At 45.9% G+C, this 27,469-nt stretch overlaps 1 protein-coding gene across 11 annotated transcripts in view; it reads right to left on the reverse strand.

Moving 5' to 3' along the window:
* The window catches only part of Clec16a (C-type lectin domain containing 16A), a 228,509-nt gene that overhangs the window by 114,016 nt on the left and 87,024 nt on the right, over window positions 1-27,469 (reverse strand). For 7 of the 11 annotated variants that reach the window (XR_005878100.1, XM_040748096.1, XM_040748092.1 and 4 more), the window contains 6 exons: window positions 25,799-25,908; window positions 25,108-25,152; window positions 22,906-22,956; window positions 20,039-20,167; window positions 17,756-17,791; window positions 14,329-14,449 (listed from right to left, as the gene is read on the reverse strand). Coding sequence is in view for 10 of the 11 variants with exons in the window: in XM_040748096.1 (XP_040604030.1) it covers window positions 14,329-14,449; window positions 17,756-17,791; window positions 20,039-20,167; window positions 22,906-22,956; window positions 25,108-25,152; window positions 25,799-25,908 (492 nt within the window). In the remaining variant the exon portion in view is untranslated. The remainder of the gene's footprint in view (window positions 1-14,328; window positions 14,450-17,755; window positions 17,792-20,038; window positions 20,168-22,905; window positions 22,957-25,107; window positions 25,153-25,798; window positions 25,909-27,469) is intronic. The other 4 variants (XM_005084567.4, XM_005084566.4, XM_013124015.3 and 1 more) reach the window with 2 other exon arrangements.

Consider the following 27,469-nt stretch of genomic DNA (forward strand, 5'->3'; position numbering starts at 1 on the left):
GCTCATTAGCGCACGAGTAGAGGATGGGGGAGTCCTAGTCCAGAGCCCAGAGTCTAAGAGCTTTGCTGATTTGTGCAGAGTATCTCCTCCCCTCCTCCAGCACAGCATGACTTTGTGAGGCTACTGAATCTTGAGCTTCTGTTTTAGCATGCTCATCTGTAAAAAGTGTGGATGATAGGAACTACTTGGCCAGCTTATAGGGTTCAATGAGTTAAGCTGTCTGAAACACAGTTCTAGCAGTGTCTGGTCCTAGGAAAAGGTCAGTAGGTGGCATCTGTGATCATTACTGTTTCACACAGCAAGAGAATAGGAGGGGAAGCAGCTGAAGCCAGGGACTGGGAGACCTCAGGAAACACCAGTAACAGGTCCACATAAATCTAGCTCAAAACCTCCAGCTGCATACTTCTTGAGGCTCGCATTTCTACCTCTGACATCTACGAGAGCCTAGTATGGGAGAATCACAGGAGGAAGACATCAAGGGAAGGAGATAGAGAAAGCTGTGGACTCTTCACCAGGCTCCTAGCACTGGAGAACACAAAGCAGAGCTGGGAGAGAAGTGAGTTTTATGAGAAGCCACCTAAAGGCTAAAGGTTAACAGGGGTCATTTAAATGGCATGCTTTATTTCCTGGCTTTGCACAGCTCTGGAAAACCCCGGCTGCGTTTAGAAAAAATGCAAAGCATATTATACAATGCAAAGAGCTGCCTCTGGGTAATAAAAAGTAAAGAATGCAAGAGATAATTTGGATGTACCAAGATGAAGATCCAGGAAGCTATTGGGGGAGGGGGTTGTTCTACATGAGGATTTTGCAGGGAGGGAAGAATGGTTTGCCTAACCTAGGCTACAAAATGATGGTCTCTAAGAGGAGCCTGGGACCTAAACAGACATAGTTGCTTCCCTGAGCCCAGAGCCCCTTCCCTGCTGACATCTGGCTGATTGGCAAGTGGGTAGAGAGAGCTTCCAGAGGGAAGTGCAATTCATAGAAAGCAGCAAAGACTAAGTATTGGGTTCCAAAACCTTCCTCGCTCTGCCTAATACCATGGTTTCCAATATAGGTAATGCAGTGGAATCCTCTAGAAGGCATACAGATGTCAAGGCTTTGCCTAGAGCAAGTGAAAGGGGCTTAGCTCAGAGTTTTGAAGTTACAGGTGGTGGTAAGAGTCAGCACTGGTTGAGGCTCACCTGCAGCTCTGCCTAACTCAGAACTGGTGGCCTTCCCCCTACCTCCCTACCCTGGCTCACAGGGTCAGAGGTAGACCCCATGCTGCACAGACGCTCTGCACAGACAACAGTCACTTCTATTTCCAGGCAAGTCAGAGTAGAAATGACAATTTAAGCTCAATATTCTGTCAATTTCTCTTGCTCTCAGCTCTCAGACACAGTTTCCTGTCATGACTATCCTGTCTCCCTGTTCCAAGTTCTGAGGTACACGTAGGTACCTCCAGAGAAAGCAGCTTGCATGTTGGGTGCAGCATGGGTTTCTCTTCCTGGAAGAAACCCTGAGCACTGAGTCGGGGAAACAGGAGAGGTAGGAGGATGGGGATTGAACTCACAGCTTTGTGCATTCCAGGCACTCTACTAACTGAGCTACATCTCCAACTCTGTAGATATTTATTTAAAACTTAGTAGAGCAAAAAATATTGGACATTCACTTGAAAACCTGGTCCAGACATTACACCAGTCACTAGGACTTCCGAGAGCCTCACTGGGGAGTTTTTAAGTCCGAGGTGAGGACATCCATTCTGTGTTCTTTAACAGAGATTCTAATAGCTAGCTACCCCATGGTTTTCTAGTGTCTTCTTACTTGGTATGAATTTAGGATCCTGGGAGGAAGCACTTCTAAGTACTTTGCATAATCTAAACAGAAGCCATTTTCCTAGGAGAATATAGGTGGAAAGAGCACTCACATTCCTTTCCAGTGGGGCTGGAATGGGCTATAATGAGGACAAGCTAAAAGCAGTCTGGGGCCAGTCAGCAAACTAGATGTTGGGGACAGTGGCAGGTGGCTTCCTGGGTAGGGAGAGGAGAGGCACATGGAGGCAGTCCTCCCCTGACTTAGACCTTCATAAAAGTCATGGTATACGTTGCTGTTTCAGTATACCCAGAAATCTGTTTCATGTGTTCTGCCAATCCTCCTTCCTGAGGCAAGGGACTGTCACTAGATCTTGTATGATCCCTCTCTTGTTGAATTAGAAGGGGAGGTAGGCAGCAAGATAGCAGCTGCAGGGTCTAGAATCCTGTGTGGACACAGTCCTAGGCAGCATCACTGAGCAGGCCAGTGCAAGGGTTGTCTTGAAACTCAACACTAATCTGCGACAAGGCTCTCCTATAGATTCCTATTTCCTATGGAAGCTTTCATTATGGTCCCTTCCTCCTGTTAGCCAGATAAAGTCAAGGAGTCTGGCTTCAGTGTGTGTGGCTCAAGGGCCACTGAAGGGCCAGCACCACAGAACTGTGGATGTTTAGGTAGCATTAGAAAGGAGAGTCAGGGTGCTACACATGCAGATAATGCCTTGTAGAAGACCCCCAGACAAGAAGCCAGTAGTCATAAAAGCTTCTGATGTCTGTTGTGGAGAAGTAAAAGAGCTTCCTCCTCAAAGGCTTGTGTTCTGAGTTACAGTAAGAGTGGAGGAGCTGCAGGTAGTGAGAAGGGTCAGGCTTTTTACCCACTTGCTGCCTGAACTGGCCAATTTCCCGAGCACTTTGGTGCCTAGATGAGAGGCTGAGAGAGAAGCAAGGCTACAGAGGGATTTCAGTCTGGACAAGGAGAGCTAGCAGTGGGCTTAATGGGGAGATGGGCTTGGGAAGAATTGAAGCCAGCTTTATGGCCTGGCAGGTCTCACCTTGTCTTGTCTGGTGCCTATGGACTGGGATCTCTGAGACCATGTCAGTACTGCTCAGCTCTGTCAGCAATGTCTTACCCTCCCCAACAGCCTCCTAAACACAGCTGAAAAGAATCTGAGGTAGAAAGGTCATGGAATATGCCTTAGGATGCCAAGAGAGGCACTGGAAACACCAACCCTGCCAACAGAAGTGTCCAGAACCCACCCAGTTCCCAAGGGTTTCAGTAGGCCTCTGATACCATGGTACTTTGGGTAACTAATTTTAAACCACTTCCCTCCTTTCTTGTTTGAGAAGTCAGTTTTGGCTCATGTTCAAATGCATGGGACAGACAGGGTTTTGGAAAATAGTTTCAAGCTGCAGAGTGTCTTCTGTAGAAACAATGATTTTATAGAGAAAGAAGAGCAGAGTCCCAAAGCTAGCCTCCCTCATGCAGGGTCCCTACACCATGCACAGGTTGTTATCTGGAAAGCTGCCTCCTAGCTTTTGTCTTGGTTAGAACTGTCCTAGACCCACTTCAATCCACAGCCAACCAAAGAGGGCACAGTCGTTAGGCGACCTTATGATCTCAGCAGAACATGTCTCTCTAATGTAGCTCAATTATGATTGCAAGTTTATAAAACAGGGAAAGATTACAGGAATATACATTAAACCACATCAATGAATGCTACTGAGAAAAAAAAATAGGTTCAGCAGACAGGTACCAATCAAATAATCAATACGCAGGAAACAGCTACATCACCCTGCTTTAAAGGAACCAAATAATGCTGCAATTGGATTTACTTAGAAATTTTCCACTTGAACAAAACTGACAGCTGTATTATAATCACATTTCCAGTCAGTTTATAAGATACAAATTTCATTTCTCCATATTTCGACTTCATTTCTGAAAAGTGGCCAGCAACATTATTCATCAAGTATACGGAGGAGAAGTCTAATTCATAGAGAGGGGAAATGGCGCTAATCCCGAGTCTCCATTTCCTTAGAGGATGGGTTTAATTCAAATCTGTCTTTTCTCCCAATCCATCCAGGTCAGAGACTCAGTTTCAAAGCAGAGTAAGGATGAAGGAGAAAAGCAGAATGAGGGATGGATGGACAGAAGGAAAGAGGGCAGGAGGGAGGGGGAGGAGTGAAGTAGGAGGAAAGAGAGGTGAAGGAGAGGAGGCTATTGATTTTAGCCCTTGGAGAAGAAAAATGATTTGGGGTTACTGAAATGAAAACAAACCATATTTTTAAGAAACTGCCAGGAAGGGTATAAGATTCTTGAGATATTTCACTAGAGTAGGGTGTATATCAATTAGAAACCTTAGTATTCAAACATAGATAGCTAGGACCAAAAGTCAGTTCACAATGCAACATTGACTGGCCTTAAATGAGAGACAACACTTGAAAGTGCCACTTTCATGTTAATGTAACTTTCCATGTTTTTATATAATTCAAGCTGCTGCTAAAGCCTCATTTGGCACAATCCTGGCAGCCTTTCATGAGTGCCTGTGTGACAGGTGTGCTTGGCACCAGGAAACACTAAGTAGGAGGTACAAATTCATTTGAGGTGTATTTGAGGAGTGGGACCAGATACTATTCAGGAGAAGACAAGAGATGGGCAGTTGACCTATGCACAACATCTTGCCAGGTAGACACAGACGTGTCACAACCCAGGCAGGGGAGAGGCGCAGAGGACTGGACTGGGGAGGTAAAGGGTTTAGCTGTAAGGCTGGAAACCATCTGCTGGGTGGTAGGAAGGTAGGGAGACCCATTAGGGTATTTCACTAAGGAGACCCTATGTGGGCCTTTAAAGAGCAAGAACAGGCCAGGGAGGGTAGGCACAAGAGCCACTAAACACAGTCCTCGGGCAACCCAGTTGTCTTAAGTTTCAGGTTAATAGTGTCAGCCCAGCCAGATGTCTATGTGTAAGTTCAAGACTAGCCTGGTCTATAGAGAGAGTTCCAGGACAGGCTCCAAAGCTACAGAGAAACCCTGTCTTGAAAAACCAAAAACCAAACCAAAACAAAACAATAAAAACACCAAAAAACAACCAACCAACCAATCAATCAACCAACCAAACAAATAACCCTCAAACAAACCAAAACAACCCTCCCAATCCAAAACCAACCAACCAACCAAAAAAAAAAAAAAAAAAACAAACAAACAAACACAAAAGAGTGTCATCCCACTTAGTCTGACACTGAATAAACCACTTTTCTGGAGCTGCATAGCTGGGATGCCTGATCTGAGGCCCCCACTATGGTCTCAACGGTTCTGCTCAAATCAGCGGTGCCCTCATTCCTAGAACATGCCTTTTAACTAACAAGTCTGAATGGCTCCTTTCATTTCCCAGTGTGCACCTTAGACAGGGCGCTAATGACACCATGCTCCAGAGGATTTTAGCTCTCAGCATGTTGCCAGGACATGAATGCTGACTGTATTTATTCACAAAGTCTGCACTCATTGTACCTCATGCAGAGGATTTCTAAGGGCATCTCTTTTAGCTTTCAGAATGCAGAAGCAGGCACTGTTAGAACCCAATTTACCAAGGAGGAAAAGGCCCATAAGGGCCCAGTATCAGCTAGAATGCACACCCAGGCTTCCCCAAATCTCAGGACCCTGGTATCTGAATTTAATATACACTGTTTATTAAATGATAAATTTTCAAAGCACTAATCTCCATCTTACCACTCCCTTAAACTTTTATTTCAAACTTCCAGAAAAGTTTAATGATGGCTACAATAAACATACGTGTCCTTCATTATTCACTCAGCAGATTTAATGCCTGACTATATTTGTTTCTTCTCTCTTGGCCTCAACAAGCATACACTGCTGTTTTTTGAGTCACTCCAAAGCAGCAAGCACCAGGCACTTTATTCTTAAACATATGAGGTTTCCTCACTAAAAACAAGCACACACTCCCACACAACCACAAAGTCATTATCACACCCAGGATACACAGCACTGATTCCAGTCACCTTATCCAGTCATAGCTTCACATGTAGGTTCCAAAACCCAGCTGCCAGAAAGAGATCCTTTATTTGAAGCTACAATGGAAAGATTTTAAATGTTGTTTTCAGATTATATGCAGATGTATGTTTAGGCACATGGGTATGTGTATGCAAGTGCAGAAGGCCATACCCTCTGAGATTGGCCAGAGATGTGTGATTATTGGAGCTAGAGTTATGGACAGTTGTGAGCCATCTGGCATAAGTACTAGAAATGGAACTCAGGTCCTCTGCAGTGTGAGCTCTGAACCCAAGAGCCACAGCTCCAGACCACTTAAAATTTTCTTAATCCATGTATCCATGGTGATGGCTGCCAGGTATCTTTAGTTGCTCTTGAATAGTCTAAGAATAGTATCTAAGGGTAGTATCGCTGCATCTCTGACACATTTTTTTGGAGGGGGAATGTCTTCTGTGATACTTTATTATTTACTTTGGGAGCCAGGGTTTCCATATGTAGTCATAGATGACCTAGAACTAATAATCCTCCTGCCTTAGCTTCTTGAATCCCGACATTACAAGCACCTCAGCTTTCACTATCAATCATTCATTATGATTGAACCTAAGGAACTGAATCTAGGTCCTTGTATGATAAGCAATCATTCTCATTTTAATAGGGTTATTTACATATTTTGTATAATACATTAATTATATTTTTGCAGTTCTGAACATGAAACTGAGAGCCTTGTACATGCTAGGCAAATGCCCTTCCACTGAGCTCACTCCAGCCCAGCATTTACAATGCTGAAAACTCAGGCTGCTTCCTTCTGGGATATTACAGTTTGCCTTTGTTTTACGCTATGCTTACTATTTGTGCTATTTTCTTAGTTTTTACCAGTATGAAGCACATGGTTATGCCTGGGTCATCAGCAAAATAAGCTGACAGAATTTTCGAGAACTGACAGACAGGATTGCAAAATGGTCATTGGCTTTGCAAGACAAATCAATGAGTTCACATTTTTACAGACTTACAATCAAACCACATAACCTGCTTGGGGAGCTTCGTGATACTTTTTCTGGAAATGAATCTCTAGGCAATCAGACAAGCATAGTCAGGCATGCTCACTGGGCCTAAGAGCTCTCCGCAAGGGAACTAGAAAAAACAACAGATGGGGGAACTGTTTAAACATAGGGGGGATCCTTTGCAAGGACTTTTATGATAGTCACAGAGGGTCTCTACTGTGCAAGGCCCTGGGTTCAAGACCCAGCATCAAGAAAACAAATAGTACAACTCCATCGGTAAATGAAAGAATAAAAGGAGTGACTTGGGCTAGATCTCAAGACTTTGAGGACAGTGAGACACTGGGCTTCACTGGGCCTTTACTGAGTTGCAACATGCTTGTTCTGGGAAACAAGTGGGGCTTGGGGCGGGTGGGGGCAGGGCTGATATTGGAATGTACCAGTTGCATCAACACAAGAGCAGCAGACAGAGGGCGCTGATGCCAGGGGAAGCTTGACTTTGAGGATCACCAAAGGCCCTGCTTGCCATTCAGAAGGATAGGGAAGGCCACAATCTCTGACTTTGGTTTTGAGAGGCCAACATTACACACTGAGAAGAAACTGCAGGCCCCAACAAAGAAGTAAATAACACAAGAGAGGGACTGAAGTAACCAGGTGAAAAACAATAGCAACACAAACCCAGGTGCTGGAGTAGAGCAAGGAGATAGGTGGCTCATTTACACTGGGTAGGAAGAGCTGAGGTGCACTGGCCAATGGAATTGGAGTGTGAGAGAAAGAGGAGGAGGTCAACATGAGCCCAAGGTACCGGCCACTAAGATGGTATTGTGAACAACGGAGACAAGAAGGCTACAGGCTGGTTCTGTGGGAGGATGGATCCAGGTGCTCTTCAGAACAAGAAGCATCCTGAGATGCTGCTGGGAGCATAGGTTTAGAGTTCAGGAAAAGTTCATAGCTGGGGACAGGGTATCCCATACAAAAATGAGTGGCCAATTGTTGTTGGGGAGGTAGATCCAGACTCCACTTGGCCAGATCCTCTTAGACTCAAATAGGAAGTTAGGTTTCTACAATGAAATATTCTGACTTTAAAATATCGGCAACGAACACAAAATTTTCTTGTTAGCACTCTACCAGTTAGTTGTCAAACTACATTACTGCCTAAAGGCCAGTAATATGCAATCCCTGCATGTTCCTTTAATAATCTTGCAGAGGTAAGAATTGCTGTTCTCATTTTATCTAGAAGGGAACTAAGACTCAGAGGTGATTGGAATGTCTTCTGTACATATGTTTCTCTTATTGGTCGATGAATAAAACACTGTGGCCAATAGGGCAGCAAGACAGGCAGGTCTAGGAGATGAGGAGAATTCTGGGAGATGTGGGCAGGGGAGGGGTCATCATGCAAGCCCGGGAAGAAGACACGAGTGAGGTGTTCTCCTGTAAGATAACACCATGTAGAAATACATAGATTAGTAGTTATGTGTTAATAATTAAGACAGAGCTAGCGAGTAAGAAGCCCTAGTCAACAGCCAACAGTATTATAATTAATATAAATCTCTGAGAGTTCATTTGGGGCTGATATGGCTGTAGGACCAGGCTGGGGGGAAGAACTATCTGTAACACAGAGGCAAATCAATTTGTTTATGGCTATGTCGCTAGGAAGGAGCTGAGGAGGATGTTCTAGGACCTGAGGCTTCTTCCACACCCTGTCTCTCTCTCCTCTCTCTCCTCTCTCCTCCCTCTCTCCTCCCTCTCTCCTCCCTCTCTCCTCTCCCTCTCTCTCCTCTCCCTCTCTCTCCTCTCCCTCTCTCTCCCTCTCTCCCTCTCTCCCTCTCTCCCTCTCTCCCTCTCTCCCTCCCTCCCTCCCTCCCTCCCTCCCTCCCTCCCTCCCTCCCTCTCTCTCTCTCTCTCTCTCTCTCTCTCTCTCTTCCGAGACAGAGTTTCTCTGTATTGTTTTGGAGGCTGTTGGTCTAGCCCGGCCTCGAACTCACAGAGATCCTCTTGCCTCTGCCTCCCGAGTGCTGGGATTAAAGGCGTGCACCACCACCGCCCGGCCACTCACCTCTCTTAAAGAAGCAGATCCTGGGCTAGAAGCAGCCAGGATGGGAGTGGGAGTGGGAAGGGGGCCATAGCAGCCTGCTGGGCCAAGACATGAGGGCAAATAAAATAGTCTCCCTTTGTGGGTCCCAGAGAACAAGCTGGATTCAATGGGACTAGCCCCTGTGCAACAATATGCCTCTGCACCCAGGCCAAAGAACACTTCATCTGGGCACAGACATGCGAGTTGCATGTGGGAGTACCTTGTGGACCTGAATTCTTCAGGAAAGGTCTGTGGGCTCAGCCTCCTTGATGTAATTTTTGACCCACAACCAACAGTGAGGCCAGAGAGGCTTTCTGTGACACAATCAAGTCAACCAGCTTTATAAAACCTCACTGCTTTACCTGAGGATACACTCTGCCCACAGGACCTGCAAGGCTTCCTCTCCAGCCTTTTGCCACCACTGTTGCCATCTATAGCCCTGCTGGGCCAGTTCCTGCACCTATATCCCCATGCAGCCCTCAGACTGCTAGCTGCCCTGACCTCCAGCCAGGTCAGCTGTTACCTGCTCTCAAAGTACTTGGCATAGCAGCCATCTAACTTTTGCTCTGTGATGCTATGGTGAGCAGTTTTCTCCTCCTGGGACGGGGTGAGGGGTTGTTGGAAAGTTTGCTTCGTGCTTGTATGTTTGCTCCTCTCACCTAGGAAGGCACAGCAGATGGGTGTCTCCTCGATACTCCCTCTTGTGTACTTCTATGATACAGCATATACTATACTATGGCTGGCTTCTGGCCCTACCAGGGGCTGCCTATGGCGTTAATAGGGCAGGCTGAGAGCAGAGGAATGCAGCTCCACTTCTAACCCCAAACAGTAGCCAGTACCCCAGAGTCTTGAGATTTACAAAATGGTGGCTCCTCAGTCAACTAAGAAGAAAACTTCAGTCCTTATCTGCTAGACAGGGTTGAAAAGCCATGACAATTAATGTGTGCTGGGTGCAGGCACATTTTAAAAGGAAAGACTTGGGCAGATGATACAAACTCAGTAACTGTGAGGCTGAAGCCTGGAGGTTGAGAGCCAGAATGCTATTCATCCAAAGTCTCTTTCCTTCTCTCCTCCTTTATTCAGCAGATACAGCTTACCCTGAAAATAGCTCACAACCTCTGCCCCATGCCAGTCACCTATTCAGGAGAACAAAAGGAGGCTTCAATTAGAGCAGAGCCAGTATACTTTTTCCCAGAGTGTGACCACACCTTTGCTGTCCTGGGTGGAAGTCACCTTTAGTATGATACCTGCCACACAGGACCAATGACCTGGTACTGGTCAGCAGATGAGTTTTCCAAGGCTGTGTTTTTATCAGAGCAACAAGGTCAATAAGTACATGTTATGTCACACTTTCTGTTGTGTAGAGTCAGCATTTCTTTAAGCCTACCAAACCTACCAGCATGGGACATAAAAATGCACCAACCCCAAAGCTCTCTCCTAGAATCAGCTTCTGAGCTAGTCATGAAGACAGAGACATGCCAGGCTTCCAATCACTCAACTATCACCCAACCACTCCAGGGTCAACTTTATAGAAATCTTCTGTGTACTTTGAAGTATGATGATCTTCAATATTACAAACACCAAGACAATTTTAAACAGACAAACAACAACAACAAAAGCCAGCACCAGGATTTAAAATCCTTACTGCTCTGAGCTTTCTGAATGCCATTTTCTTTAGCAAGAGACATAATTTGCAGTCAGGATGAGTAAAGCTAGCCAGCCATTACTTTCTTAATGGCCAACTACCCAAAAAGGCTCAGTTAAGTGATCTCAACCAGCAACTAATCAATTAAGATTGATAAGTGAAATACTTTTAACCTTTATTTCAGTGGGGCCCTTCCTAGGGGAAGGAGCGAAGAAATGTGAATTCCCAGCATAAAATTTAATTCCATTTCACGGATATAACACTGAAGGGAGTTGTCTCTCTCTCTGCATGGATCAAATCAGAGAAAGACTAGTCCTCAATCAATTCTAGCCTTACAGAAATCACTGGGACTGTTTTTCAGGGTGAAGGGTCAAAGGAGACAGGCAAAGAGGGTCATGAGTTCTTTACCAAATGGGAAGATGAAAGCACAAACAAGAGTAATGCCAGGAAAAGAAAAAAGATGAGCCAGAGTGGTACTCTTCTACTTACATCTTGGTCACTCAGTGAGAGGTGCCCACATGCTGGGTACCCTGGTGCTCTACAGGAGTTGTACTGAGCTACTAGCTTCTCAGATTAGGAGTTAGATTGTGGCTGTGGCTTCCATGTCATCTTTTACCCAGTCACTAAAGCAAGACCTGCCACCACTGTCCTTTTCCTCATTGAGTAGTAAGGATGGAAGCTGGAGCCTTGTGTATGCAAAGCAAGGCTTTCCAAGAGTCCTCTACCTGCAATCATGCCCATTTTTCCTCCTGAGATGGGGTTTCTCTGTGTAGCCTTTGCTGTCCTAGAACTTGCTCTTTAGACAAGGGCAGCCTTGAACTTAGAGATCTGATGCCTGCTGAGTGCTGGGACTAAAAGCATGTGCCACAATGCACAACAATCACCCTCATTTTTCAATGGGAAAAACAGAGGCTGTGGTGGAGGAGAAAGAGTAAGGCAGAGCTGGTTTGAAAGCTAACACATAATGGTTGAGTCATGAGAGTTTGCTACACAGCTGAAATTTTGTTAAAACTCACTGAACTATACACAGTGAAGGTTGGAGGAATTTATTTTATATAAATTATGCCTCAGAAAAGAGTTTTGAACAGCCAGACTACAGAGTGGCTCCCGCTGCTACCGTTTACATGCCCACACTTCTTCTTTGGAATTATTCTCTTTAGTCTCCTTCCTCACACTTAGGGTCCAGAGCTAACCCTGTGCCCTTAGCAGAGGCTCCTGATATTTCTCTAATCATTGTGTGGTTAGAAGGAGGGCCCACTATCCAATCAGGACCACTGAGAACTCTACTCCCAACTTTTATAGTTGTTTCTGTTAGGGCTACTTATTAGTTGGCATAAATCCTAGGGCTGATGGTGGCCATCTTTCTATTAGTTGGGGACAGCAGAGCCAAGAGGACAGCAGAGCCAAGAGGACAGCAGAGCCAAGAGAAGGCAAGGGGTGGATTTCCACATGACTGTTTGAACACCAGATTCATTGTCTGAAGACAGTACGACTCAGCCTTTCAAAAGCTCGTCGAGGGGTGGGGGGAGGGGAGCTGGGAAATAGAGAGGGGGAGAAGTGGAAGAGAGAGTAGGTCATGGGGGAACAGGAAGGTTGACTGGGGGGGTAGGATAGGGGGAAGAGGGAATCATAGGTTAGAAGACAGATCAGGCACCATTGTGACCTCTAGTGATCTAAACGGATGACACCAATTGGCAAGCTAAGCAATAGTGTAGAGACCACCCTGAATGCCCATTCCTGATAATGAACTTGATGTCTATAACCATCCTGGAGCCTTCATCCAGTGACTGATGGGAGCAAAGGCAAACACCCACAGTTAAACACTGAACTGACCCAAGGAACCTAGCGACAGAGAGAGAAGAGCGATGAGCAAATTGGCAAAGAATGGGCTGGCAAAACCAGCAGAGACAGCTGATCTGAACAGGGGAGAGCTCTTGGACCCCAGACCGACAGCTGGGAGGCCAGCATAGGACCGATCCAGACCCCCTGAATGTGAGAGTCTGGGAGGAGGCCTGGGCAACCTATGGGGTCCTGAGCAGTGGATCAGTGTTTATCCCTCGAATACAAACAGACATTGTATGTCCATAACACAAAGAGGGATGCTCTCTCAGCCTGGACCCTACCCTGAGTGAAATGACAGACTCTAGATATCCCCTATGTGGAAGAAATTGGCAATAGGGTGGGAGGATGGGGGGGGGGGGGATGGTGGAGGAGTGCAGGAGGAGGGGAGGGAGAGGGAACTGGGATTGACATGTAAAACAAGCTATTTAAAATTAAAAAAAAAAAAGCTATTAGCCAACTCCCTTTCTTTTTCCATTATGTGGTTGGTCTGGGTTTTCTGTTTCTTAAAAGACTACTAACACAGGACTGGAAAGATGGCTCAGCAGTTAGGAGGGCTTGCTGCAATTACAGAGGACTCAAGTTCAGTTCCCAGCACCATCAAGGTGGCTCATGCTGATAACTCCTGGGGAATCTAATACCTCTAGCCTCCAGGACACTTGCACTCATTACTCCTATCCCATATCCTGCATACACACATAATTAAAAATAGTAAAAGTAGATTTTTTTTTCAAGACAGGGTTTCTCTGTCCTGAAACTCACTTTGTAGACCAGGCTGGCCTTGAATTCACAGAGATCCTCCTGCCTCTACCTCCCAAGTGTTGGGAAAAATAGAGCTTTAAAAAAAGACTCCAAATGCACAAAAATGCTCTAACACAGAAGAGAACTGTGTCCTTTAGTGTGCCTGTGGCCCATGGCAAATGGAGGAAAGAGAACGCCATATAAGTGTGAGAAAGATCTAGGAATACCACCATCTTTTTTAAATCTCAATCATAAAATGGCCATGGAAAAACATGCTTGTGATCCCAGTCCTTTGGAGATGAGGCAAGGGGACCTCAAGTTCAAGGCCAGTGTGGCCTATTTTGAGATCTCTGTCTCAAAAATAACCTCTTTATTTTATTTGCCTTATGCTGCCGAGGGAAATTTGAAACAACAACTGATGATGTACTAGTTATTTGTCATCCCCCTTTTATTTATTAATTTTTTAAAAATCAACTTGATACAGGCTAAAATCTTTTGAAAAGGGGGAATGTCAATTGAGAAGCTTTCCTCACAAGATGGACCTACAGGTATGCCTGTCAGGTAGTTAATGATAAAAGCCCACTGCGGTGGTGCTGTGGCAGATGGCCCTGTGCTGTATAAGAAAGCAGACTGAGCAAGTCATGAGCAACAAACAAGCCAATAAGCAGCTCTCCTCCATGGCTTCTGTTTCAGTTCCTGCCTCCAGGTTCCTGATTTGAGTTCCTGCCCTGGCTTCCTTTGATGATAGACTGTGATGTGGAAGCTAAATAAACCCAAGTTGGTTTTGGTCTTGATGTTTTATCCCAACTACAGAAACCCTCACTAAGACAATGTTCAATACAGTTCAAAGTTATAGGTTGAGCACATGTCTTTCTGATTTGCAAAGTCCTCATTATTACCTAAACACTGGTAGCTTGTTTTGGGGTTCATTGTGTCTTTTCATTTTGATAGTTTGTTTTTCACAGGCTTCCTTGTGGCATTAAAAGACCCCTTTTCCACTGGACTCAGACAGAAACCCTTTAATGCACATTACCATAAGACTAGTGCCATTTGCATCCTGTCAATGAGGGCCCCACTCTCACTGGACCTCCTCCTGTCCAGCACTGACCGTTCAGCATGGTCCTGGGTCAATGGCAGTACAGACTCATCTGCACACGCCCACCCCTGCAGCAGGTGACTCAGTAGAGCAGTGTCCTGTATCCCTTGGCCCACTGGTACAGGACAAGATGGCCAACTCACTCAGGTCCAAGACATCATCTGTTTTGATCAGGTCCTCCTCCCGAGTCAGTGGCAACTGGGTCTCAGGTTCTCCACGCAGCTGCAGTGACAGGGAACGCAGCATGAAGAATACCCGGATGGCCTGGATAGAGCAGAGAACAGAGGAGAATGGGGTTTCAGGGGTATTCTGGAGAGATACCCTGAATGAAGGCATTTCATGGTGACTCTTGGGTTAATGGAAAGGAAGGAGGGGGACAAAACACAGGCCAGCCTTGAAGCACAGTTACCTGGAGCTATCATAGTAAGAGGATACTTCAGGCTGGGGGAGCAGCCTGCATCAGTCCTCAACAGGTACAGACCCAGGTTACTTCACTAGGCACCTGCCATTGGCCAGGACTGTCATGTGACCTTTAACACACATCTCCTATCTGCTAGCTTGCCCATTCCACAGCCAGCAAATGGCTAAGACTCAAGGGAGGCAGCACTTCCAGGAAGGGCCACAACTACCCTGCTATTCCAGCTGGGCTAGTGAGGCTGGGAGACAGAAATCCACAGCATGTGTGCCAGTCTTTTCTAGCAAATGTGGGCACGAGACAAGAGAGTAACATGCATGTATGTTTTTGATCTGGCTAGACTGCATTCCCATCTTAAGTCTTCACTTTTTGGGCCTTGGCCTTAGGAAGAGGCGTGTGACAGAGACAGGTGAGGCCTGATACCTGGCCAAATGGACAGCAGTGTCCTTGGGGCCCTTCAGGCTTTCCCAGCTCATGTTAGAGGCAGAGATGGCTTGTCAACACAAGCATCCCTGGCTCATGGAAAAAGGGTCTGTTGGCATTCAGTATGGCCGTCAGGCATGTCCCAAGAGCAAAGAAAAGGCCACTTCACCAGCTGCTGATGTCGTCTGTGCAGAAGCAGCCCTCAGCCCCAGAATCAAGCTAGCCACCAACCAGAGAGTCCAGAAGCACAGAGCAAAACACAGGTCAGAGTACCCCCGAGTCCCCAGGTCTCTCCATGAGATGGAATGATGGGCTTATTGGGACATAGCTCCAGAGGTACACAGACAAGGTCAGTATTGCCCTCTACCCTACTTGGTGCATAAGACACAGTAATCCTTAACTCTGGCTATGCTACAGCTCTGATACAAGGCTGAAGGACTCAGTCAACACAGGCCTGCAGAAAGGGGTTGCCACCTAGACCCTTGATAGATTCCACTACTTACATAAAAAAGTGTCAGGGCAAACCATTGTGGTTTCACACAGATGAATTTCTGTTTGTGGTAAAGATGGTGACAGTACTACCTTACATGAAGGAAAGATTCCTTTTATTCAGGAGGAACTTTCAAGAAAAGAGAGAGGACAAATTCTTTCATTTAAGGGGCTAGAAGGGCATTCCATCCTGGTGTCCCAGTCAATGAGTATCTTTGATTAGCTACCAAAGCCCTGATACTGCCTTGAAGCAGGCTCCTCGTGTAGAAACTTCAAGAGTACTCTACAGCCCTAGCCTCATCTGAAGGAACACGCCTTCTGAGTAAAATGGAGTGCAGGACAAAGGCAGCTTTCCCGTTGTGATGGTGGGGGGCCATGAGGCTCCAGCCTGAATGTCCTTAGAATAGTTTAAATATATACATCTATACCAACTGGAAGAAACAGAGGTATGGTTCTATTAAAACTCAAGAGCTCCTATTTAGTAAGTACCTACTATGTGCTGGGGTTTAGGGGCTCTGTATTGTAAATTTAAGACTACAGGAGCAAGAATGGGTGCTCAGAGGGTAGAGTGAGCTTGGTCCACACAGCTGCTAAGGGGCTGAGTTAAACCTCTGTAATGTCAGGCACACAGTCTAGTATACCAAGAAATCCAATCCAGAGCAGACAGCAATAAGATGTGAAGTGGGGGAGGGGGTGTCACTGGGATTATCTGACATTGTAAATTCTCAAGTAAGTAGTTACAATTTAGGGCTGAGGAGAAAGAAAGAAAAGGGCCCACTTTGGCATGTCCCAGTCATGGGCAAGATTAAGACTGTGCCAAGTCAATTGCTAGCAGGGTTCTGATGGCAAAGGCTCCCAGCAGGGTCATGGATGAGATGGGAAAATAGAAACACATGCTGCTTTCTGTAGCCTATCCCTTGGAAGACTGAGGCTTTCCAAGGAGTCTATGAGTTGGGAATTTGGCTCTTAATGTAGACCTTTTGGTAAAACATCTGCTTTCACTCTACAAATATCAAGTGGAAAATATTCCCAGGAATACAAATAAAAAATAAAGTCATTTAAAATATAAAGTAGAATATGAACCATATAAAATACCATTTCAAATGACAACTTTCAAGGGAAAAGTACATATACAAGAAGCCCACGTCCAAGAACAGAAAGAGGTGAGTCCCACAAGGTAGAGTATTTCTCATTACAAAAGTGGGCTCCCAAGGTGGCTGGAAGGGCTGGCAGGCATGCTGTCCCTCACCATGGCTACTTCATGCGACCACCCTGGAGACATTAACAGCTTCCTCTCACCACTCACAACCACTGAGCACTTTGTGAGGCCATGGGCATCATCTCATCTGGGCCCTTTTTTTTTTTTTTTTTTTTTTTTTTTTTTGAGACAAAGTCTCTCTATGGAGTCCTGGCTGTCCTAGAACTCACTCTGTAGACCAGGCTGGTCTTGAACTCAGAGATTCATCTGTTTCTGTCTCCCAAGCACTGGGATTAAAGGTGTGCACCACCATGCCCAGTCTATAATTTGAGCCACTTAATGACCCTGTGTGGCTCCCATCTCACAGAGAACTGGAGTCTAGGACTGTTAGGCTGGCTGCCCAAGGTAACTCCAAAGCCTGTGTTCTTCTGATCACATTCCTTGGTCTTCAAAAGATTCAGATTTTTATCAAGTGATCTTCTTTTCTTTGCTAAATTAAGACACAAAATTTTAAAGTCATAACCAAAAGGAGAAACAATTACTCTTTCAGATCCTGGAAGGCAGAAGATCACATTTCAAAAGGGAAGGCAGTTGACCAACTTCTACCATGAAGAAGTTTATTTCTCAGCTTCTGTGAATCTGGAACCTTAGTCACATTCAGTATCTGGAGAACCAGGCCATGCAGAGGCTTTGGAGAAGAAAATTTTTAGTCAGAAGGGTCTCAGCACAGGAATTCCCTGAGGCTAGAGCTCTGGGGAAGGGTGCATGGTAAGTTCCCAATGAGGGTGCACCATGGCACAAGCAGGAGTCTGAGTCTCAGGCTGGCCCTGGGACAAGTGCTCAGTTCACCTCTGGTGACTTCCTTGGCACATTTGCAAGCTGCTGGGTTTAGGAGAAAGTCATTAAGGTTAGAAGCCACCAAGACTGCAGAAACAGCTGTGGAAGTCAGTCATCCTGAAAACAGGACTGAAGCAGTTTGATGTGGATCCAGCCCAGAGGGAAAGCTAGGTGGTGATGTTAGAGATGTACAAAAAAACATCCATACCCTTTGAATCAGAAATTCTGCTTCTGGGAACTTCTCCTAAAGAAATAATTCAAAAGAAAGAAAACAGTATGTTCATGAAGCAGCTCTTACAGTTTGGCCAAAAAGAGTGGAATACAGCGGAAGCACCCCAAACTCTGACTAATGGGAAAACATCTATAGGAACTGTGGCAAAGTCTCCTGGGAAATCTTTATGAAGTCCTAAGAAGTCACTTATAAAACTGTCAGACAGGTGTGGTGGCACATGCCTTACCCTTGGGCTGTAAAGGAAGGAGAATCAGGAGCTCAAAGTGATCCTTGGCTATAAAGTGAGCTCAAGGCCACCTGATCTACAAGAGACTCTGTCTACAAAATAAAAGAAAGAAAAAAATCCTCCATTGTGGGCTGGGGGTGATGTCACTGGTAGCATGAAAGAGATACTGGGAAGCATATCCAGAGCTTCAAAAACACTATCACACTACAAGGAAGAGAGAAGAAACAGAAGATGAAAGTGAGACTGTAGCAAAGACTCCCTGTGGCACCATCAGAGGATGAGTTATAGACAAAGATGGGAGGAGAAGCAAAAAATGTCTCCAAGTGTTAAGATTATGGAAAAAATTTCCTTTTCAAAATGTGAGGTATGACCGAGTTTTCTTTAATGTGTAACCCACAGCCAAAGAATGGAGTAAAATAGTGACAAACACAAAAATTGCTATCCTTTACGGAGAACATGGAAACAGAATGTGGGGACACATCTATAATCCCAGATATCTGGGAGGCTGAGGTAGGAGGATTGTAAATTTGAAGCCTACCTGGGCTACTTAATGAGACACAAAATTTAGAAAAGGCAGAAGCACTTGCTGAGCACATCCACAGCCCTGGATCCATCCCTAGTACAAAAACAAAACCCTAGCACAAGGACCTCCGCTTTACACTGGCTTCCCAGATAACGTATGAAGATGGCCGGTGCTTCAATTTAGATTTTAATATTTGCCAGAGCCCGCTGCTGGCTCTTTTCCTCTGCACTAAGTTTAGCAGTCTATGAGTAAAGCCTCTTGTTCATCTTGGACAGGAGCATACTCCACTGTTGTCCACCAATGTTCTTTCAGGGTTTATTACTTGCCACACTGTCAGCTACTTCAGGCAAAAACTGAGGGGGCACAGGAGGAACTTTAGGCTCAGGGAGGTTAAGTAATGCTTCCAAGGTTGCACTGAATAGGGCTTAACCCCTGTGGGCCTGACTCATTAACTTGTATTCTTTCTTAGCCTACATGAGTGGGGATAGCCCAAATCCCAATTTCTGATTCACTCATTCTCCCTGGACCCCAAGAACTCTGATGACTTTTATTTCAACATGGTTGACATGACTCAGGGGCATTTTTGATATTTTTGGTCTTACACCAAAAAAAAAAAAGTATTTGTATTGTGTGCACATGTGGAGGTCAGAGAACAACTTGCAGGAGCCTGTGGTTTTCTCAGGGGACTAGGAATGTGTGTTACTTGAAGATACAAGGTCCCCACTTCCTGTGTTGCCCCTAAGCATGTGGTTACAGAATCAGCAGGGTGGAGGAGGCTGCAGAGGCCTCTTGTCTGAGGTACACACCACTTTATGTGCTTCCTGAAACCCTGAAGTGAAACCCCTCTGCTGCTCTGGCCACAAGCAGACCAAGGAAGAAGATGTGATAGTCAGCTGGAGAGCTGTCATGAATGCCTCTAAATTATCTATTCATAGTCACATCTCCAGGGAATGATTTTCTAGGAAAAGGCAGTGCTGCTTTCTAAGAAAGAAACCGAGATCTTACGCAGGAGATAAAATACTGTGAAGAGCCTGACTGAGGCTGCTTCCTAGAGTGGCCACCTCAGAAAAAAAGTGCTGATAAGGGGCTCACCCTCTGCTGCTTCTGAGAACTTGGCTCTGCATACATGCTCCCCTGCCTCCTGGCTAGCATCACCCTCTCACTACCAGACACCTTGCTGGTGTACTGCCTCAGCTTCTGAGACCCTGGAGTCTTGGTTAATGCTTACCGCCCCTGCACTGGGTGATCTAGGCTCTGCTCCCCCATACTTCAAAGAAGCTTGGTCTAGCCCTGGTGCAGGTGTTCTGATGGCAGCAGCTCACAGAGGTGCCAGTTGCCACAAAATCCCAATCTCCCATTTCCAAGGGCACCAGGCTTTGGAAAGCCACGTATGGTAGCAGATGTGTGTGAGGTGGTACTCGCTACAGGTGACTAGGCACATATTGGAGTCAGTCTTTAACTGACCTAGAAACCCTTGCCCTATGGTCAGGAGAGGCCAGATCATATTTACCCGCCGTGTCTTCTCCACATCACCACATGGCAGCCGCTTCACAAAGTCAATGCCAGTCAGTGGAGTGCCCGTTGGAGGCAGGAGGATGGAAGCATCCATCATGAGGTATTCCACATTCATGGGCTTTATCTAGGAGAGACAGCACAGGCAATTTCAGAGAAAGGCTTGACCGTATCTGTATCACAAAAGAGTGTCAGCTCTGGGTGGACTGAGACCATGCTTCCAGCTTGCCAGATCAGTGGTAGGCCTTCCATTTTCCAAGTTGCGGCTTCTCTCTTCATTTGTAGGACACATTAAACACTGCCTTCTAGAGGTCTGAGACAATTTATCCAAATCCCTGTCATTTCAGAGCAGGATGGCAGAGCCATGTCCCCACTCCAGGCTTTCCAGCAGGGCCTTCTCACAGTACCTGTTGGCTACAACTGTTCCTACAATGGCAGAACCTTTCCAGGGAATTCCTTCCATTCTGCCATGGGGTGGGAGACAGCAGGGAGCCTCAAGGCCCATAACCCTGTGTTGCTAAGGGATGTAAGAAGAGTCAAACTTGGAGGCCTAGTTTCACCCCGCCTCCTCCAGTCCAAGAGCAGCACTCAGAGCTTCATTTAGTTAGCTCAGAGGCCAGCTTCCTAAAGGCAGCTGAGGACTGACTTCATTTGCAGGGACTGGGGTGTGTCACCTAAGTATTTCAGGAGAATGTCAAGTATTGTGCAGCAGAACATGCCATAAACACTGAAATGAAATAAACAAACCTCAGGAAGCTTCCTGTGGGGTGGGATGAAGGGAGAAGAACACAGCTTTTACTTAATGGGCCTTGCATGAGGCCTGCTGCTGGGTATTTCACATCTAGCTGGGGGCAACTCAGAAGTGTGAGCCCCACTGCACAGATGACAGTCAGGTTCAAAATGTTAAGTAACTTGCCCAAGGTCACAGAGTTAGGAAGCAGTAACAGCAGACATCACAGGGGTTTCCAAATAATAAACAATATGTAGAGTTTACATTTCCAAGCTGAAAGAGCACATTCAGGAAGGGGAGTCTACACTAGAGGAGGGAAAGATGGAATACCCATGGAGGGATCCCCCCTGGAACTGATTATCTGAAGGGGGAACATTCAAGCTACCCTAAGCATGACAGGGGCTGTGTGGGCCAATAAGGTCCAGGCAGTCATGGTAACCCATATGTCACAAGGAGATATGATCTTGAAAACGCTCCCTTGATGCCTCAGGGGTGCAGTGACAAAGATGTGGTGAGGGTCCTGCTGCCAGAGTCCTGGAGACAGGCTTGGAAGCCAGGGAGCCACTTAGCTGTGCCGCTTGCCTTTTTCTTTCTGACACTTTAAACACTTAGGTTCATTATAAATGTCCCCATCACTTCATGCTTTGGTGAGTTATGTCCATGAAAAGCTCACTTATCATCTATTTATCGAGTGCTACTTGGGGGCTGATTCTGGGGATGCAGAGAAAGTGTCATTGCCACAGTCTGTCCTCTGTGCTCCAGAGAGAGGCAGAGACTGCAGAGGCACCCCACCCATGCTTATTGCTCTAGAGGTGCAGCATAGAGAACAACTCCGCTATGGAAGCCTGGCTCTGCCACTAGCAGGCTGGACAGACTGAGGGGCATTACTCAGCCTCTCTGACTTCCATTCTCCTCATCTTCACAATGGCAACAGCTTTTTCCATAGGTAAAGACTCTAGATTGAAGTTCCCAGGATGGGGAGGTGGGGTAGGGGTGAATGCAATTCCATTTTTTTAAAAAGAGCAATTCATTGTTGAAGATTCTACAAAGCAGCTTGCTTAGAGCTTCGAGGCTATGGAGAGCTGGGATGTTGTAGCTTTAGGGCCATATATCTTCATCTTCCTTAACTGGTGTTCCTTGCTCACCTCTGTCTGACCACACATCCTTGTGACTACCAGGTAAAACTTTTTGGGATGTGTTAATTTTACACACCACTAGATTCTGCCAATCTCAAAGCTAAGCATATTATTAGATAGCATGTGAGACCTATAGTAGAGGCTGGGCCCCCTGCTTTGTTGCAACCTGCCACCTGAGGTTCCCAATGATGTATTTGAAAATTGCTTTGATTTATGATTTTGTTTTGTTTTTTGACTATGTGAAACCAGTTCCTTGTCAAAACATGTTTGGGGCAACCTGATATTGGACATAATTACTTATATTTGGCTCTAAGATGAACTCTCTCTTGTTCTCTTAGGGTGAGAATTGTTTTGTGTCAGATTTAATAGATACAACATGCTTGTCACCCTGGCAGGAGTCAGTCTTCAATAAAAGGACACCTCTCTTTGACTGATATCAGGTGACCCTGAGCACCTTACAGACAGGGTGTTGTTGGTTCCTGAAGCATTGGAGCAGCCTGTCTGACCTCAGCTGGGAAGAGGACAGTTTCCTAAGGACCGGATGAGGGCTGATGTCAGTTGCAGGGCCCAGGGTGTGTCACTTTAGTATTTCTGGAGAATGTTAAACATTGTTTAGGACAAGCCATAAACACTAGAGTAAAACAAGCAAAAACCAGGAAACAGGGGAGAAGTAGACATTTGCACATTTTTTACATGGGCTTAGCATGAGGTCTGCTACTGTGTATTTCACATCTGACTGGAACAACTGACAGCCAGTCAGGCTCAGAATGTAAGTAGCCTGCACAAGTGCATACAGTTAGGAATCAATAAAAGCAGGCACTTCCAGGGGCATAGGAATGAATATAATCTCAAGTTTTAGTGGTGGTGGCCATCAAATTTCTCTCACTACCAGTGTGTCTGCCATTTGATGAGAATGCCGCACATGGGACCGAGCCCTCTGCAAGTTTGGCAGGCACAAAGATACACACTAACCTCCTCATGTTCTGGCCCTGTACTTACTGTCATGCTCCTGTACTCATCCTCAAACATGTCCAAAAAAATCTCTTCTCCCTGCAAAGAACAGGAAGGAGTGAGAGAAGCTTATTCCTACTCCCGTAAAAACACAGCATTACAAACGCTCCACTTGGCTTTTGAAGCCATCTGTTTTTCACAAGTTTTTGTAAATCACCAGAAGGTAAAACACACATGTGAACGTGAGCACACATGTGAACGTGAGCACACATGTGCAGACGAAAGGCCGAGCATCAAATTGTATTGCTCAACATTTTCCTCTTCTTTGAAAGCATGCTGAGCTAGATAGAGTTCTTCTGTCAGATCAGTTAAATTAGAGCACAACAACAACAACAAAAATAATACATAATTTAAACATAGACAAGATTAATATTCCAAGTACTTAATATCATTAACCTCTCCAGAATGGTTGGAAAAGGGGGAAATGCTGGTTAAGTCACCATGTTAAACATGTGAGGCCCGTCTATGCCTAGGGGGAAGGATATAACTACCAATACTTAGCACTCAGATTATATTGCTTGCTTCATGTTTTTGAGGAAGGTCTTGGGGTTTGGTTACTAGCGGCAATGACTGCCCAGAATTCCACCTTGGGCAAAATGCAGCACCTCCTGTTTCACTGTAAGAATGGGATGGCAAAGGTATATGTGCCAGAAAAGGATATGTGGGAGCCAATGTCTGTCTGTCAGGTCACTCACTGTGAAGGCAAAATAATGCAAAGAAAAAGCATGGCCCCAGAGCTGCCACTCAGGGCTTGGGGCATGTCACTATGGCCACTGTCCTGCTTCAGGAAGAGTCAGAACCACCCTGTCTCTCTGGGCTGGGAATAAAATGCAAATACAGCTTTTCTTCTGTTTGGGACCAGGAGGCAGCTTCCTGGAAATGGCTACTCTGTCTTTCTGTGTTTATAAACCTCAGAGTTTTCAAGGGGTAGACAGACTTAGAGCAGTTCTATTGGGAAGAGGCCCAAACAGGACTAGGGCAGACCCAGGTTTCTTTCTTCTGGGCTGACTAGAGGGGCATGTTCCTGCTTAAAGGCCAAGTATGGTTCTCTGAAGGGCAGTTGGGATTTCCTCCCCAGGGTGTGGTGGTCCACAGTGGTGGCTCTTTGTCTGGGCATGTCTACAACTGCAGCTGGATCAGGTCACCTGGTCCTAGAGTTCTAGATTACAGGACTGGGCTTCAGCTCGTTAAAAGCTGACAACAATGGCAGTAGGTAGCAGGCAAAACAGAAGCACATTAAGTGAGGGCAGTAGGAAAGTGAGGCAGTGCTGCCCCTCCCCAGCAGGAGCTGTCTGAGCTTTGTCAGGGGAAGCAGGACTAAGTTCAAAAGATGAGCTCGCTAGGGTGACTAAAATGACTAGCCACATGGATGAACCCACTACAGCTCAACATCAAAGTCACCCCTGAGGTTGGGGGTGGCTCACTACACACCTAATCTGCCTTAATCTCGGCCTTCCCAGTTTCTGGAATGACTGCTGCTGATGGCGTTTTCTCATAGCAGCCCTACTCTACCTTAAGGTCCAAACTAAACAAACTCAAACAAAACAGTTGAAACTGGGTATCTTAGAGCAATCACTTGGAATCCTTCAGATCCTAAAGGTCATCTCACTAAACTCAAGATAATTGTTCAGATGCCTACATGAGGCTTCTTAGCATGCATGTTTATAGACATTACACATGTATATAATGGATAAAATCATGGGTGATTCATTGTGGTTTTCTATGTATCAGGATACAGAACTCACAAACCTATGACCTTGTCATATGCATACATCTCATAAATTACAGTAAATTTACAAGTAACTGATAAAAAATTGCCATAAACTAGTAGCAAGTCCTCAAAAAATTTATTGTTCTATAAGAAAGCATAAAAAGTTTACAGGCAGCAGCCCTGGAGACTATGGAATTGAGCATGTATGCAGGTGTAAATGTCTCAGCAGGTAAAAGCACTCGCAGTAAAACCTGATGACCTAAGTTTGATCCCCAGATTCCACAGTGGAAGGAACATACCAACTCCTCAAAGTTCTCCTCTGACCTCTGTATGCACACCTTAGAATGCACACACTCATACAAGTATTCACACACACACACAAACACACACTCTGAAGATTGCATATAGGACCCACACCCCACAATCCTATACTCCATGAGAGTTGCCCCATGCTATTGTCCACCTGTGCTGCCAAGTACCTTATAGAAATGTCGTACAAGGTGGACACTCTCTTCTCTTGCACCCTGTTGAAAAAGAAGGAGGATGTGAGGGATGAAGTTCTGAGGGGAAACGGTGGGGGACTCAATTAAACAGGGGAGTAGGTTATTGGATTCAGCTATGTCTTTGCTTTAATAAAACACAAACCAGCGTGTGTGTATACGTGTGGGTCAGAACAGACATATCCAAGGGTCAACCCTCAGTTGTTCTTTTTCACTTCTGCGCTTCCTACATTTTCTAAAAATCATAAAGAGGAACAAAAAATGGTAAGAGATACTGAGAAACTAGTAAATGTGTATCTTAGCAGACACACACACACACACACACACACACACACACACACACACCACCCCCAACACTGTAGGTGGATATGCTGCTACATGTATAAAAACTGCCACACAAAAGAAACATTTGAAAATGCCTGAAGCTAATTCAGAAGCAGATCATTCCAAAAGAAGCTACAGCCACACAAGAATGTGGTCTGGGTCGAGCGAGGCACCTCTGAACACATGGCTACTAAGTTAGGACCTCGGAGAGGTTGAAAGTGTTTCAGGCCCAGCTTCTCTGAGCTATGCCAGGGATGTTGTGGAACAGACAGTGTTAGCAGCTTCCTAACTGACCTTCTCAGCTGAGGGACAGTACAGAAAGGGAAGGGAGAAAGCATGGTCTCACCTCCAGACAGGCCAGATGCACATCCTTGATGATGCAGCTGGAGCTGGTCAGTACTTGTTGCTTCAGGAGCAGGCAGCTCAGCTCCAGTGTGGCTAACCTGATCCTGCCATCTGCAAACACACCATGATTAGTCCAGTACCCCAGGGCCCAGTGCCCATCCCAGACACAAGGCTCTTGCTCCCCTTCTTTGAGGGTAATCATCACCTGACAGAAAGTCTTGTCCAAGGCCTCTCATGTCAATGGGGTCCTGAAGGAGCTACACATGTCAACCCACTTCCCAATAAGTTATAAGTCAACACTCCCTGTTAAGCCTTTTAGCTCCCATCTGCCCTGAAGTCCCTTTATCAGCTGAGTAAGGGAAGGTGGGAGAAGGTGGAGGCTGTGCTGTAGCTGTGCCTGTCCAGAATGTTTCCTGCTCCAGGTATGGGTACAGAACCAGCAGCCCACTCTGGATCATGTGAATCAGTGGAGTTGGGCCTTCTCTCCCTACTAGAATGTGCATACCACCTGTTAGGTCTCAAACCCAGAATAAGTCTTACTCAGCACTCTTCACCCCACCCCCTACCTAAATGGGGCTTCTGCTTCCCAGCCCCCAGCCCAACCCCTATACAGCTCAGACATTTTGGCTAAGCTGGTCTCTTGGCCCGTGCCACCTCTCTTGGTCAGCAGCTCTTCTCTTGCTCTCCCTCCCCTTCTCTCTTCTCAGGGTCTGGTTTAGGCTGCTGGCCATGTTCAGCCTGGACCGTCCCTCTGCTGTTTTCTCCTTTATATCTACAATAGAAATCTTCTCTGTGCTTTAGGAGTAGTAAAGAAATAAAAGTCTTTCTCCTTTTATTTCATTTTCATTTACCATCTAAGCTTGTGTGCCCTAGGTGCTTCCACCCCTGCTCAAAGGGATCAGGTGGCAACAGGCAAAAGAGCCCAGTAGAGTCAGTGAGGCTCAATTTTACAGTGTGCTTTCCACGTGCTGGGGTGTGGCAGGGGCAGGAACACTGGTGGGGCCTGAATGTACAGGTAAGATAACCAGCACTAGCCACCTCCCTTCCCTTGCTAACACTGTCAGTCTTCCTAAAGTGTCCCTCCCACATGGCTTGTGCACACTGGGTGTATTCACACGGCACCAGGCTCTAAGCCTGGACGCTAGCAGGCTAGCACAGCATGAAGCTCATCACAACTTGGTCACAGTTAACAGAAACCCAACCCAGACTAGCTTAAACTATATAAGCAGAAAATGACAGACAAGCACACACAAACACAATAGCTGACTTTAAAACAAACCTGCTAGGGTAATGGGGAAAGAGGAGGTACTGGCTTCAAGCACAGCTGAGGCCAGGATCTCAATGTTTTTGGGACTCTATGCTACTTTCTGCTTTGGAAAGGTAACTACTTGCACTGGAAGCCATTTCTTTCCTCCTACAGAAGACACCCATCATTCAACATAAGGCCAACTACTATTAATTAAGCAAGCTGTCCCATGGGTCTTTGCACTTTATTTCTAAGGAAAGGTGGAGGTTTAGAAGTAGAATGAGGGAGCAGAGAGTCTATGGGCCTTGTCCCTGAGGTCTAAGACACTGGGGCTCAAGCAGGGACACCCCAGGGCCATACCCCAGATACCAGTCCTTTTGCTAAAGATGAGGTTGAAATAGATGAGAGGAAAAAGTTGTGATTAGT

The sequence above is a fragment of the Mesocricetus auratus genome, unplaced genomic scaffold (assembly GCF_017639785.1).
Source record: "Mesocricetus auratus isolate SY011 unplaced genomic scaffold, BCM_Maur_2.0 Super-Scaffold_100007, whole genome shotgun sequence".
NCBI classification, from domain to species: Eukaryota; Metazoa; Chordata; class Mammalia; order Rodentia; family Cricetidae; genus Mesocricetus; species Mesocricetus auratus.